Genomic DNA, 17,065 nt, shown 5'->3' with positions numbered 1-17,065 from the left:
TAATTTAATTCGACACTGAATAATATAATATTATTAAGGACCGGATTTTTATGCAAATGCATATTCTTCTACTGTAGTTCACCTAGAATGATTTTGATTTGAAATGTTGACGTTTTGTAATGTATGAATACTAGACATATGGTTAAATTTTGTTTGGCATCTTTTCGCATATTTCAGTAAAAATCACTATAAATCACATATTTCTACATGATTGAATAAAAGTTGCATTTTTTTTTATAAATAGTTAATGATTTTTTTTTGATTTTTTGCTCTGATTCACAAAATGTATTTTTTTAAATTTAATTTCCCACCCCGATCATCGACGAGGCAAGGCGAAGTGCTATCTTTCCTGAAATATGCTACACTACAATCGCAGACATTTCCAATTTGAAAATATGAAATCACATTTTGTATCTTCATGTTGGTACTCGTAAGCGTTTTCCATTTTGCATTTATTTAATTGAACAGTAGTTTGTACACATTTGTAAGCAGAAGAACTACTGATATTTCAATTGTGTTTTTTTTGGCACATAATATATTTTGTATTTTTTTTTTAATGTCTAGTTTTATGTAATACACAACAAAGGATATTTTTGAATTTTTGAGTGCATAAATATGTGCATATCTTAACAAACTATTTTGCATTAAGATCCGAGCCCTAAATCGACACAATACGTATTTTATCATTAGGTATAAAAGCGTATGTATAAAATATCTGATTTATTAAAATGCATTCAGTCTTTGTGTTCCTAATTTACAGCGTGAAATATAAGATGCATTTTTGAACGTATAAAGGCACACCGACCTATTATATTATTGTACCACACCGCCGCATTTGTCACATAGTTAGCAGTTATTGTTAATATATATAGTTATTGCCAGGTCGCCGATACCTACTGCAGGCGATTAGAAAGCCCCCGAAGTCTCGATGTTCGAAAAGTCGAAAGCAGAATAGTTTTTGTCAAATGAAAAATATATGTTAGACCAAAGTATTAATTGAAAAATATTAAACGGTCATATAATATTATGTGGCCGGCATATATTATAATAATATTAAGCAGTAGGAGGTACCTACACTATGTGCTGGGTTCGGAAACCGTAAATAATACGAATCACGAGTGAATACACTGAACTATATATAATGCGGAATTATTATAACTTACAGCGGTAGGTGTACACACTCAACCGATGTGTAAAATACGTTTTAAATAATTTGCACATTTAATAATTTGCATATTTTCCGTGTTAATTATACGCAGCACGCACATAATACAATATTATCTACCTATGGAGTTCCATTGCTGGAGAGTTGTACATTCGGAATATACCAAACCGATAATGATTATTAACGACCGCGGTACGTTCGATGATTAACGTACTATATATTATACATCGTAATCGTAAATTCGTTTTCGTCACACCGCGCCCATCACTAGAATATTAGAATGCACAATATTCGTAATATAATAATATAATATACTCTTACGATAATTTATCACGAACAGTAGTATACATTTGTATGTTCTGAGCACCTTTGGCTACAGGGAGATTCCTTAAATTTAAGCGGGCATTTCTACATGCTCCGCCGTGTAAGAAATAATCTCAAAAAGTGTAATATAATATGTTCCGAGCACCTTTTTTACAGGGAGATTTCATCAGTTTAAGCGGGCATTTCTACATGCTCCGCCGTGTAACACGAAATTTTAAAAATTATGATTTTTAAACAGTTTATGCGATCGTGTAACACATAACAGAACTGTGTTACACAAACAGCATAACAATATATTTTTTATTTTTAGTATAAGAGGCAACATGTGTGAGTATAATATATTGATGACAAATCAACACTTTTTGAGATTTTGTGTTACACGGTGGAGCATGTAGAAATGCCCGCTTGAATTTAAGGCATCTCCCTGTAAAAAAGGTGCTCAGAACATACAAATGTATACTACTATATGAATGCAATATGACTAGATACCTATGACTTATAAATATTATAATAAATTGTATTATAATATTAAGATTTAAGAACTATTTCAATATTTGGCTTGTGTAAATGCTTGCAGCATTTTTTTCTCTAAAGTTTTTAACCTGAAATATTTTAAGTGTTCATGTGTAGGTACATTTAAAAAAAAAAACCGTTTGTCATTTCTGTTACCCGGCGGAGTAACGATGTAATGGAATACGTTCGAAATAAATATAATGTTAATATAATATGTGTAAACAACTACCGACTGCGTATTATGGTCACTGCAAGTGTACAGCGGCGTGTAACAGGCTAACTCAAGTCGAACATATTTTCTAAAATAAAACAATATGTTACTCACTATAAAGCGCAGCGTCGGGACCATTATATTATAAACATTTAAATATAATATACGAGCATAAAGAGCATATTATTATATGTTGTGCCGTGGCCCGAGAAACCGAAATCAGTATCGTTATACTTGGCAGAGGTACATATTATATTATAGTATTATAAACACTTAATGAAACATTAATTTCATTTTTATTTTTAAAATCTCAAAACTGTTATGAAAAAATAATTACGATTAGTTACTATATGTACGAATACTGGCAATACTCATAATCGAGTAGTAGTTTACGTCTTGTTGAACATTGCACGTGTATCGCATTGACGGTAACAATATGTCACGCTAGTGTATTGTCGACTTTCGATTTTCGTATAGTATATTCATTTGCACAACTATAGAGAAGTGTTTATAGGAATGAGTTTGCCCATTGTTCGATTTTGGCACTCTTCCCAAATGATAAATATTAGAAAAATTTGTTGTTTTTTTCATCTATTTATATTGTTATTATTCCTTTGATAAACTGATTATAATTAAAATACTAACTAAACTATATGTATATGAAAAACAGGCGATTTTAACACTTACGTTTCACCAGCCTCTCCATACTCCATGTCGGAATCGGCGATTTCCATACTTGCCGATAATCAGCATGCTTTTTTTTCGTTCGGAACTTGCAAGAACCACGGAGGTCGGGCAAATCTACCATCTACCACTGTGAGTCGTTGCGAGGCCCTGCTGTTATGTTTCTCGACAGGAATTGTGCCTATTATTATGCCTATAATGGTTACTCAGGGCCCGTGCCAATGTATGCACGATTAAAATCATCTGTATATGCGTTCAGGCAGTGGCGTGGGACTTGCACGACTATAGATATTATTTAGTTATTCATGACTTCGGGCAGGACTTCCCACCTACTGGAGTGTCTACGACGTCGTAAATATTATAACTATTACACATTTGGTATAATATCTACCCACAATACGATAGTTGTATTCGTTGTAGTACATAATATGCATATAACACGATATAAACGGGTGTCGACCAGTTACCCTCGGCGACTGTTTTTGGAATTTAAAACATTTACAAGTTGCCCTTAACCGAATGTACCAGTTGCCCACACATATTATAGTATACACGATTACAATACCATCCCGTAAAACAGGGGAGGTAAATATTAAAATATGTATATAATAAATAATATATATTATGGACAAATTGCACGTCATAAAGATTAAATATAATATCTATAATTACAAATGGCATATAATGTAATTTGTTAAAAAATAGCATAAAATGATAGCAGGCGGAGTAAAAAATGTAAACATTTTAATATGTAATTGCAAAAACCTATCAAAAAAATAAATATTTTTTACTATTTTTTGACAAATTATACATTGTATGCCGATTATAATTATATATTATATTATATTAGGTATATTTATCCTTTTATTTTACTATTTACCTCCCTTATTTGACGGGTTGGTATTGTAATCAAGTATATAATATTATGTGAGGGAAATTAGTACATTTGGTTGTGGGCCACTGGTGCTTTTTTTCTCTAGGTAGTTGGGGGGGGGGGGGCAGAGGGATTTTTCTGGTACATAAAAAGGTACTTTTGAGGATAACTGGTACACTCCTGATGTAATATAATATATTGGTATTAGGTGTATGTATATATAGGTACATATTATATGAAATATGCAGGGCTTGTAAACGTTATAATAACGTTATATTTGACAAAAAAACGATTGAAATTTGTAAACGTAATCATAAAAGTCAAAAATAATTAAATACCGCAAAACAAAACGTCATAACGATTAACAAAGTATATTATACAAAATAGAAATATGTATACCGTTAAACAAAACATAACTCAAAACGTAATTTATAGAGTACCTATCATTAAACGAAAAATATCGCAACACTACGTAATTTATAGAATTTCGTTGAACGAAAAATAACGCGAAACGAAATAATTTAAAATCCATTTCTTCAAAAGTTATATTGGTTTCGTAGAAATGTTTATTTCATGCATACGGACATTAATAATTGATTATAATAATATTATATTATATCCCGTATTCGGGCCATTACCTAATCGCATTAGTTAATATTAATACATTTAATAGGCATTAACACTATTCTAAACAACGATAAACGCAAAACTTGGACAACGTTATAACTCTCAATAACGATAAACGCAAACATTGCGTGTAACGTTTTAATATTGTAAATAACGTAAAACGAAATTTTTTTTCAAATGCAAGCCCCGGGAACACGTCATAATATCGTATAATCAATTAATAATATATATTATACCGCCGCGTCATTATCGCCACATCTAACTCGGTGGGCTTTGTCTCGCTCAATTTTTGAACCTGATAATAGCTTGTCCTTGGGGGCTATGATATAATGTTGTAGGTATATACAATGGCGTTTATAAATTTTAACTAATCTGTTTCTACATTACAGTGCAGCTCAGACACGCACGGACAAGACTAAAAGTTAATTGACGAAAGAATAATATGATAATATGCACGAAACACCGTTTCGAGGGAGTCAATATTATAATATAATTATTGGACGCTGTTTAAATTTTTATTGAACGTCGTAAAAAAAAAAAAAAAACGACTGCCGTGGAAATTCACACGCGCGCGCGATGAACCGACGACGGATGTGTCCCCGCCGCCGCGGCCTGGCAATATCGAAACACGTTTACAATTTTCGGGTTTTGGGTTTCGTGCCCGAAAAACGGTTTCACGCCGCACGTTCCGACTCCCACCGCCTCACGGCTACCAGGACGTATCCACCCAACGTACATCTAATACCCAGGTATATGTTCGAGACCGGACGTCGTTGCAATGATAATGATAATATATTTATTATATGGAACGCCGCGGCGGTGTGCTGCACTCGGGATACGAATAGCTACGACTCTTCAAAACACACACGCGGATAATTTAATATAATTTAATATTTTTCAACTCGTCGACGAGAGTGAAAGGATGAGCGCGGCGTCGGGTCATCGGACGGCCTACTTTCTCCGGTCCACGTGGATCGCTCCGCTCGACCTAAACACGGTTACACGGGCATAGGTGTGGATACCTATAACCCGAACCACCGTGCAGACGTACCTATAATATGCTATATCCGATACGCAGTGCACGGTCGCCGGACGTCGACAGCGGACGGGCTTTTAGATTTTTTTACGCGTTCCCGGCCGAACCCGCCCCTTTGCCGCTACAGTATCGCGGCTGCGGTGGGGGTCGCCGCAGGATGAGACTCCGATGGTTTTCCATGCCGCTGGTCGTCGGCTTCATGCTCTTCCTGTGCGTCGTCCTGTTGGCCGTTAACTTTTTCGAACTCAACTGGATCCAGTACGAGCACAACAAGTTCCATCACGAACAAGAGCCGTACGGCAGGCCGCCGCCGTCGCCGTTGTCGTCTCAAAGGCACGTGGAGGCTGCGAAAAGGCCCTCGTACATTGTCCTGGCGAAACACGTGAGACATTTCGCGCCAAAATACAATAATATGCCCATATAGCATACATATACAAATCAACGATAAAATAAAATGCAGCGAGGTTTGGATTTCGACACGCTTTGAGGGCTGCCTACCCATATTTTTTTTGTTTCTGAATTAAAATTTTTTTATACAACTTATTCGATTTCCCATACTCAACTCAAAAAAATTCCGGTGGCAGTAGGTATGACATATTATTTATGTTTTTCTAACCTCCGTCCTTACGACTATACTGCAGCCGTGACTTCCTGCAGCTGCTTCTGAAAAATTTTACGAATCTCAAAGTCTGAGCGAGCGTATAATATAGTTATAATGAGACAATTTAATCGGGTACGCGATGGATCGAAATTCAGCAATGCACATTGCAGGTATACTGCAATGGAAATCAGTACTCGAATTTCTCCATCTTCTTTGGAACATGAAAGTCACCGCAGCACCACTAATTTAAGTCGCGCAAAGAATAAAAATTACTGGGAAAAGGAGACGAGCGCGCTTGTTAAATCAAATTACAGGTTGAGTATATTTTGTTATCGTGAACCAATAATATAAAGTGCTATTAAAAAGTAGAAAATGTCTTCTTAAGAGATACATAAGGTAGTATATGCGTATACGATTTTATATTTTAAACATAGGTACGTATTATAGTAACCGTTTTTGCTATTTTTGTTATTATAATTGTTAGTTAACAATTATTTGTCTTAACATTCTTCCACGACTACTATATCCACATGTATAATGTGCCTTTTAATTTCTAATATATTTTTTTCTGGTTCACGATATTAGAATCATCCTGTATATAGTGTATATATTTATGCATAAAATTGTAATATTATATTATGATCATCGTTCGTTATACGAAATATCCGTAGCTATATCAGACGTGTAATCCGGCGATCGTTTTCAGGCCGATGCTGGACACTTGGTGCACGTTTTCGACGTGTTCAACGTTTACGGGTACACGAGAAGACCGTTCGACAAAAAAGTGGAATGGGACGTTATATGGGCTCACGAATATCCGTTCAAAGTGTACGCTGACCAAATCATGTTTTCCGATTTGAAACCTCATCAAAAAGTGAGATATTCAAATTTTATCATATTACCTAGCTACCTACTCGTATTGTACAATCTCTCTCGTTAATATACAAATGACTCGAAGTGTATATACATTCAAACTTTCTACACACCGTGCTAACGTTTAATAACGTCAACAAACAGTTTATGCAGATATATCATCAAGGCCGGGCAAGTTAACTATTTTTTTAACTCGTTAAATTAAGTTAATATATAAAAATGTAAGTTAAGTTTAAAATTAAAAGTTAACTTAATTTTTTTTTTAACTTGTAAGAGTTATAAGTTAATTAGAAAATAAAAATAACTTAATTTAGTTGAAAATAAGTTACTTTTTTTTTAAAGCTAACATAAAATATAATAATAAGTAATAATATTAATAATGATTAGGTATAGCAGGTTAGGTTATAATATGTCGTGTATGGGATATAGGTACCTACTGAGTAAATTGTTATATTTTTCTTTTATCAACGACGCGGTTACCCCTATAACATTTCCGTCTATAATATAATTATATAGTATTTTCTGTGAATATGCAATATAATAACTTACTATTATTATAAATTATTATACTTAAATATATTTAATATTTCGGGTTTTTTTTTATATAATTAATTTTAAATATGTGGGCTGGGAAAAAATTAACTTAACGTGTCAATAAAATTAATTAACAATTTCAGTTATTTTGTTGTAATTTAAAAATATTATTTATGTGTATTTGAGACTTTTAAAGTACATTATTATATTGTATACAATATAATATACACTCAATGCCATTTTAAAATGCAATTTTTTTGGCAAAAATGTATTTAACCCACTGTATTACTATAATGTCTAATAGCAGTCTTGTAAAGTATTTGAGTAAATGTATTTAAATACTTTTATAGTATTTAGAATACTTTTTAAATACTTTTTGGTTTAAGTATTTGGAAAGTATTTTAAATACTGTCTTGGACGTATTTGTATTTGAAAATCAAATACTTTTGAAAATTCAAACAAATTATTCGTCGGTCGTCACTTTTTTTTTGAAAATTATTATACTATTTTATTTATAAATTATAAAAATATTTTTCTTTCATAATTGTTGAGAACTCCTGTCCCCTAGCTCTGTATATCCACATCATTTATATTTCATTAAGAACTGTTTTATTAGGTACCTATTATTAAAGAATTTCTATAGTATAACAAGTTTTATTTATTTTTATTTTTCAGTATACAATTGAAAGTGGTACAAAAAGTTCTAGTAATTTTAAATTAGTAATTACAAAATTAATTTAGCAAACTAACTTGTGGAAAAGTAAAATAAAAAAAAGTATTTTAAATGTATTTTAAATACTTTCTGAATGGATGTATTTGTATCTGTATTTAAATACAATTTTAAAAGTATCTTTTACAAGACTGCCTAATAGTAAAAAAATTATTTTAATCACAATAATATCATAACATTTACTTACCTCGTAATATTATACTATTAAAGGATGACAGACCTGTTCGATCTCAGTTCGATCGTTTTTCGTATACAATGACTATTGGATTAAAATTAAACACATCCATTAGAGTGACTCTCTTGCAGACCACTTTACCGATTTTTATAATGTAATATTTGAAGGTTTTATATGGTCATACTTTTGATATTTTTGAGAATATTTCCATTTATATATTTGTTTTAGTTTTGAAGGTATTATAAACGTCATAAATAATAGCGTTTATTATATAATAATTCTTCAAAAAATATATTTACGTCTTAAATAATATATGTCAATTACCAATTTACTTGCAGTGTAATATGTATCTAAAATGTTTGTTTGTTATTTTTAAAGGTCAACCATTTTCCTGGTGTAGGTTTTATAACGAACAAAATTGATTTGGCAACATCGAACATAAAATATGTACCTCCAGCTTTTCACATGCCGAAAGAAAAATCAAAATTTTTCACGTTTGTAAGTTATATTTTAGATGTTCCATTTAATTTATTTTATGCACTATATAATATTACAATATTTCGATAGGTAGTAACTTTTGAAATGTATGGTTTACAACTAAACCTTTTTTAATATTTTTATAATTGAAATTAACTTTTAAGAACTTATTAATAATTATTGTTGATATGAATGTTTTGTTTTACATAGTTGGATACATTTACAAAAAAATAGTTATTCAACTTACAGCAAACAAAATAAAATATAAAATATAATAAAAAAAAGTTCAAACATCAAACATTATAGAGGTATATTAATACAATAGTTTACTGAATTGTTTTCTCAATTTTTTTTAAACTCTGCCAGCACAATATATTATGATTTTATTATTGCGTAAAATATCTATATTTTGTGTGCACGCAATGGACGAATAATTATATACATAAGTCAATATAACTTTAACGTTTAGTTACCAGTTTCACAAGTTACAAGTAAAATACTAATATATTATATTTATTTGGACGAAGCGATCAATCAAAAAGCAGCGTAGGTACTTACCCGCAGAGTTTACAGTGTTCACTTAAATTTATGTTAAATTATATGATAACGTATTATAATTGTATTTATTTTATTCGTTTAACAGCCGTTGTCTTAAACACTTGAGTCCGACCGTTGACAGATTATTGTAACGCTTTTGGTATATATAATTATTATTGTTCCAGGCCAAACAGTATCCTCATAAACTGTTCGTTCAAAAGCAGAACAACCACCGTGGCATTAAAATTAAATCAATCAAAGAATTGGACTTCAATTCGAACGGTACATTTATTCAGGAGTATATTGATAATCCTCTGTTGATTGATGGATATAAATTTGATATTGGAGTGTATACAATCATTACGTCCATAGATCCTCTCAGGGTTTATATATACAACGGCGACATTTTATTCAGGTACACATTATTACTATAGTTTCAGTTTGTTTTATTTATAACTATAATAATGGACAATATTATTTGAACCGACTTTTATTGTATATTATAATATTATTATGTGCCGCGTATGTATTGTTATCAATACGTAAGCGTCGGATTGAATTCGTAAAATGATTGTGTTTTTTTTTTTTTTACTTTACAATCACTTAAAATGCTTACATCGTAATTGGCACCCATATTAATATACATACTCGTCATACTTACTCAACCTTTTTTTTTTTTGATTGGGCCCTAATAACCACTATTGTGCAGACTAGGTGGGATATGGGGGGGGGGGAGGCATACATGTCCTCACACAGTGATTCAGAAAACATACAAAAAAAAATCAAACAATCGAATAAAGACCTACAACTTGTTGTTTACCTGATAAATAAATATCACCTGTGCGTATACATTTTAAATCGGCTTAAATTTTCTTTTGGCAACATAAAAACCGCTTGTCGGGCCACAGTTTGAACATAACTGTCATACTATGGTACCTATAGTATAGCGTTACGAGTTGTTTTTCGATTAATAAAATCAACAAAGTTTTTTTAATAGATTATAATAAAATTACTGGAAAAACATCGCCTTATCCACAAAAATATAAAAAATTTTGTTCATTTTATAATCTAATGCATAATCATGCATAATCTAATGATTAATGAGAAACTAAATAACTTTGTTATACGATCAAGTGATCACGCTGTTAGCACGTACAATATTAAAAATAAAAATAAAAACATTCTTATGAAACATTTGTAACTTATAAATTATAATAGTATAATATAACATGTACCCAAGGTTGGGCAAGTTAATGATTTTTTTTAACTCAGTTAAGTTAAGTAAATATGCACCAATAACAAAAAGTTAAAAGTTAAAAGTTCATTTAACTATAGGTTAACTCAGTAAAGTTAAAAGTTAATACACACTTTTTGTTAACTTTTTATTGAGTTAAAGAAAAGTTAATTTGTTTATAAAACGCTAGCGTACTTAATTTTTTCCAACCCAAAACTAAATCATAGAATATAGTGTTTATACTACAAACAGTATTTCCATATAAGTTAGATTCGAATGATTTTAATTTTTAACTTTAAACAATTTACGATACATTTTTTTGACATGAAAACGAAATAGACTGAAATAGTGAAATATAAGAAAATTCAAAACAAAATAAATTAACTTAACTTACTTCTTAAAATGAAAAATGAACTCGTTAATTTCAATTTAATTAGGAAAGAAATTTAGTAAGTTAACAGTTAAGTTAATGAAAAGTCTAAAGTAACTAGTTAAGTTAAAAAGTTAAAATAAAATTAACTTTTTAACTTAACTTCAACTTTTTAACTCGTTAATGCCCAGCCTGGCATATTGTACCTATATTGGCTATTATCAAGGATTGACATTAACGAGTAAAAATGTTAAAGTTTAGTTTTTTTTGACTAAGTTACATAACGAGTTAAAATTTTTTCGAAAAAAACACAGATTTAAAATGTATTCTAAAATATTATAATTTATAAGTAAACAATTAATAGTTTATAGGTTATAATATTGCATATTCACATAATATTTTATGTATATTGTAAACAGAAAACATATAAGGATAATCGCGTCATTGAAATAAGTAAAATATAACTATTTCCTTAGTATCCCATACACGTTTATACACAGGTAATAGTTATTGCTTAGGTATTATTATATTTTTATTCATTCATAAAATTACACTGAATTGAATAATATTTGGTATAATAATATGTGTAAGTAATTAACATTATATTTTGATAATGAATTTTGGTATTATAATTCACCAAAGTTGTGGAGTATTTTAGGAAAATAAATAAATACAAATAATTTAATTATTTTGTTGGATTTCTTCATTGATTTAAGTATTAAAGTATGTTTATAAGTACTTACAGCAAATAATTGTAACACATATACATTTATTTAAAACTGTGATACATCTATTATATTATAATGTTATTACTTTTTTCTAGTTTTAAATAAAAGGTATAATTATTAATTTTGTATGAAAAAAAGTAACTTTTAACTTTAAACTAAACTTTTTTTTTTTTTTTACTGTTTGAATTGAGAACCGGAGGAGGGACTGCGTGAGCATTACTTATTCTCCGGTACTTTAAACTGAACTTACACCTTTCTATATTAACTTGACGAGTAAAAAAAAAATAGTTAACATGCTTTGCCTTGCCTATCTATTTTAATATATATTTTATTTATGATCAAATTATGTTCAACCAATATGATGTTATATTTCCATTGGCAATTACGTATATCGTTTTAGAATTAAATTGTTCATATTGTATGTAACATAATAACACATTCATAATTTTAATAAATTATATTTATTTATTTATTTATTTTAATCCAATGAGTAATTTCTAAATAGATTCGACTACAATAAGATTTTAAAGCTTCAAATAAAAAAAAAATAACATTTACTGTGTATATGTAACTAAATGATATACTTAGACTAAAAACTACGTAAAACTTTGTAAACAAAAAATAAACTATAGGTAATATATTTTAAACTGTTAAACAAACATCAATATAACTTATAATAAATTATTGTAGTAACATAATTAAATGTATAAACATAATAGTAGGGCATTCGACCGGTCAGCATTTCCTGTCCAAAATACAATCTCTGATTTGAACTGATGCTCAATAACATTCTATACATATTCAGCTGTTACCCTAGAGTTACAATATAAAGCAATGTTATAAAATATATGGCCAATATGATTAAAATAAAATCCATCAAATGAACTATATAAACTTTGTCTAACATAAACTATATTATATAGGTAAATATTATAGTTATCAGTTATCATTAATCACGCAACAAAGTAGAATAATTCCAATTAATAGAACAATTTGTTCTTTACGGCGAAATTGTGGGTTTAACTATTCAAAATGTATTGAAAAAGTGACAGTAATAGTTCCTTAATATCATAATACGTAACACACGTAAGAAACACTTTTTATTTTATCTATTTATATGTCGGTTTTAAAAATAAATGTGATCATAAATTATTTAATTTTGCACCATAATTATTAAGATCAATTTACCGTTCACAATTTATACTTTTATCCGTACGGCTTAAATGTACAGGCGTACACCTATTTCGGTACTTTTATGTCATTTATTCGGGCGTATTCTGCAATATTTTTGGTGAACTACGGCATTTGAAGCTAAGTATGATGCCTAGAACAATATACGGATCACGTGTGTTTTGCGAGGTTGGTTTTTATTTTAATTGTAATAGGCAAATTAAAAAATGTGTACGAAGAAACTATCTACTATATGGAATAATATGTAATTTGTAATAAGCGATTTGGATTTCGTTGCGAAATTTACGTTTAAAAATGTATTTCTAGGTTTTGCCCGGAAAAATATCATCCGTTCGATCCCGACAACATAGACAAATATGTAATTGGAGATGACTATTTACCAACGTGGAATGTTCCGTCTCTAAAAAAATATTACGTTGATCAAGGAGCTTCGATGAAAGTCTCCGTCGAATCTCATCTGAAAGCTCAAGGTGATCATCGGCATTCCGGAGAACTGTGTCCATAGTCGGACTGACTTTTATTGAAATATCGCTGTTTCTTGTTTAAAGGAAGGGATGCCACAAAAATATGGGACCAATTGGAAGACGCCATACGAGTCGTATGTTTGGAAAAAGAATCGATGATAAGAAACCTAATGCGAAATTATAAGTCGAAGACGAATTTTTTCGAAATGGCACGTTTTGATTTTGTTGTCGATAACGATCTAAAGGTGTATATAATGGAGGTGAGTTCTAATGACATTTTTTGAGGTTCAATTGATTGTATTTATTTTTAATTGTTAAATTTGTTTTTAGGTCAACATGTCGCCAAATTTGTCATCGGCTCATTACAAACCAAATCGTTTACTTTACGAACAAGTGTTATTCAATTTATTTGCTATTGTTGGCCTGACTCATTTTGAACGGTAATATTGGACGTGTTTTGTCTCCGTTATTATATTATTGATACTCATTAATAATTGTTTATAATACTAGAAGGTTATTGGAACAGTGACATTTTAAAATTTTGTATTAAAGTATATAATTGTTACAGTGATTTGGAACAACATTAGAACTAAACATTGGTAGCAATGTGAGCAAGTCTGTTTTAGAGCAAAGTTTAATAAGGCATTTATTAAACATGTTTAAATATTTAAATAAAATATAAAATAAAATAGACTTTGTAATAGTAAAATATGATACATTATATTATTAGAATAGAATTAAGTGGACTTGCACATTGACAATGTACCTATAAATGACGTCTTAACTCTTAATTTTCACGAGTCGCGGCTATTATAATATTATAGTTTAAATCAGAGGAGCCGATATTAGAGACAGACAAGATTAATGTGTTTTTAAAATACGTTGTTTATATACTGGTTTCGACGTGTTAAATCATTAGGTAATAAATGGGTTCATTCCTAGGAAATATTATGTTGAATAAGTAACTAAAAATTGGTATCATTTTTAAATAATAAAAAATAAATTTTCGATGAATGATGAAATTCTTCATTATTATTATTATTATTATTGTTGTTGTTGTATTCTGTATAATTTAATGACACGGTGTGTTACGGCTTATCATTCATATTTAAATTGGAATAATAATAATAATATATAAATACTACTTATACTGTTGTAGATAATATTATACATTGAGCACCTTTGGGTGATGTAAGTAGGTATAACGAGGAGAGTAAAATCAATTCCTATTCGTATTGTAGAAAACCTATTCAATATTAGAGAGCATTATGTCATATATTTTTCGGAGTTGTCGCCGTCGAGTGTGGCTTTTGAATTTTCGACTACTGCAATAATATGTTTACAATACTATTATTGAAATTGTTATTTTTTTCATCGGCTTCAAGTTTCAGTTTTCTCAGACCTCTTTGATAATAATAATAATATATTGTGTGCACGAATGGTATGTTTAGCAAAGGAGACAGTATGGCGGTGTCCACGAAAAACATCGTCGCATACCCGGAAAAGTGCGCCAGACTGAATTGTGACCAGTGCGATTCGGAAGACTGCCTACTGTGCAAACCTTGCATGGACTGGGACACAAAAGTCCAATTTACAAATGCCTATCGGGAATACATCGATCGGCACGACTGCAAAAGAGTTTTCCCGCCAAAATTTGTAAGTTATCAGACATGATTATTGAATAATGAACTATGACGGAATTGTATTTTATTTTTTTTGACGTTTTGACGTTTTGCATCGCCTACCTACGACTATTTATTTATATAACGGTATATTGTATTTTACACTAAACGGGGCGAGCTGGGATTACGGTAACTACCCGTCGAAATCAAGTCTCAAACATACGTATTTTGAAATAATATACCTTAGGTTATGCAGTGAATCCCGATTGATTTATTTATTTCATTTTGTTCCAGAATCCGAACTTTTTGAACAACTCCGAAGACCTTAGCAGCTATAGTCTGAAAACGCGTTTGATGTATAAATGGTTCAAAGGAAAATGCATCGCGGACACGGAATGGTGTTGATAATTCAAAAAACTGTGTTTCGCTAGAAACCGTGAAAAGAGGCAAGTCACTTCTACTTTTAATCAAAACGAAAGCCATATTTAGTTTTTTTTTTTTTTTTATTGTTTTTATATTATTATGTAATGTTTTAATTAAAAAATTACAATAAGTTAATTTATTTACGTAACCTTGTTATTTTTACCAAGTAAAATCGAGTTCCTCAAATCCAGTCTGTTGCTATAGTATAAGTATAATGTAATATGCGTGTGCGATCAAAAAATATTTCGAATATGTTACGTGACAATAATATTTATAAGCTTTAAAACTGTATACCTATATAATATTATAACATGAAGATATATATGGGTAGCTGACCAAAGTGGCTAAGTATAATAATATTCGAAGCTATAGTTCTAATAATTTTCAAGCATCTATTTCGATAAGATATTTATCACTAGCAATACCTATGTATTATGTTTACGCGTGTGATCCACATTTAATTCGTACAACAATCTGTTGTGATCATCAAATACTAACTCTACATTATTATTATTTGTCATATCAATAGTTTGAATAATAGATCTAAAAAGTCTAAGACTCTAATAGTCGCTAATAATAATATTATTAATGAAATTAAATATAATAGTAATGTCTTATATTATTATAAACGCGTCAAAGATCGAGTTCGTCGGATAAATTATTTTCATTAACGGCCCCGCTGAAATTTTTCAAAGAAAAAATATGTGTGTTTTGAATTTTCAGTTTATTTCATCACCCGCCTTTCGTTGTTTCGTGCGGACAACGAACTGTTTTTGAAATCAATAAATATAACATTATCTCTAGCCACCGCGATTATATTATATAGTAGTCAATAACCTAACCACGGCGAGCAAGGAAAAGGTTTGTAATTTATTTTAATTAACATTTTTATGGTATTCATTTAATAGTTATAATTATACATTTCTGTCGTCTGACGGCCTGCGCGGGTAATGGATTTAACGGGGTCGATATTTCGTCGATCAAAAAGTTTTGCGACTAGAATAATAATTATATTACCAAGAACGAAAATCTTAAGTGAAGTGCAACATTTTTTCGTGTCCGACTAGGATGTTGCGTTACAGATCATTATTAATTTAATATTTTGATATAATATTATTAGCTCTGATGGCTCAACACGTGTGTTGTATTATATTATGATATCGCGTTGCCCTATCAGTGGCGTGTTTGGACAGGACCTGTTGGCCCGTAAATTTTTTTTTTTACGATTAATTAAAACTGTCGGTAACGGCCTTGAGCGTTGACTCACGACTCAACAATTTGTCGAATCGGATCCGTTATAGGTGGCGCCGGCGATGGAGATAATTTGAACTATACGTAACTTTTAATAATTATTTATAATATTATAATAATTGCGTGCTTGCAGTATATCGGTCACTCATTAGCGCCCTCTAAATCTGCACACGACGTATGGAATGTTAGTGTATATAGGCAGATCTGGTCCATATGAGTATTATGAAAAGTTTATTACAAATTTAAAGGTCCATCACGCAAAAGTTGTAAAATATCTTTTTTTTTTTTTTGTGGGGGGAGCGGCACTTTTGATGTAAGATCCTAATAATACGCCACTGGTTATAAAGTATACAATGTGTGCGCGCGAAAAAATATAATTTTTGTAAGGGCGTAAGGCATATTGTACGCGCCGCAATTGCGT

The 17,065-nt window shown here is 30.4% G+C and overlaps 2 protein-coding genes across 2 annotated transcripts in view; one reads left to right on the top strand and one right to left on the bottom strand.

Annotated features, from left to right (window-relative positions):
• Positions 1 to 4,795: 4,795 nt before the first annotated feature.
• LOC132936120 (probable tubulin polyglutamylase ttll-15) lies at positions 4,796 to 15,536 on the top strand. Its single transcript, XM_061002807.1, has 9 exons — positions 4,796 to 5,816; positions 6,742 to 6,909; positions 8,726 to 8,845; positions 9,547 to 9,776; positions 13,191 to 13,354; positions 13,433 to 13,608; positions 13,679 to 13,788; positions 14,800 to 15,004; positions 15,265 to 15,536. The coding sequence occupies exons 1-9, from the start codon at positions 5,457 to 5,459 to the stop codon at positions 15,373 to 15,375; spliced, it is 1,644 nt and encodes a 547-aa protein (XP_060858790.1). The 5' UTR covers positions 4,796 to 5,456; the 3' UTR covers positions 15,376 to 15,536.
• LOC132936117 (lutropin-choriogonadotropic hormone receptor-like) overlaps positions 11,908 to 17,065 on the bottom strand; it is an 80,555-nt gene continuing 75,397 nt past the window's right edge. Inside the window, exon 16 of the mRNA XM_061002803.1 lies at positions 11,908 to 12,506. Coding sequence (XP_060858786.1) covers positions 12,485 to 12,506 — 22 coding nt within the window. The 3' untranslated portion in view covers positions 11,908 to 12,484. The remainder of the gene's footprint in view (positions 12,507 to 17,065) is intronic.

This window comes from Metopolophium dirhodum, chromosome 1 (genome assembly GCF_019925205.1).
Source record: "Metopolophium dirhodum isolate CAU chromosome 1, ASM1992520v1, whole genome shotgun sequence".
In the NCBI taxonomy this organism is placed as follows: Eukaryota; Metazoa; Arthropoda; class Insecta; order Hemiptera; family Aphididae; genus Metopolophium; species Metopolophium dirhodum.
Note: the sequence above shows the minus strand (reverse complement) of the source record. Positions and strands in the feature narration are given on the sequence as shown.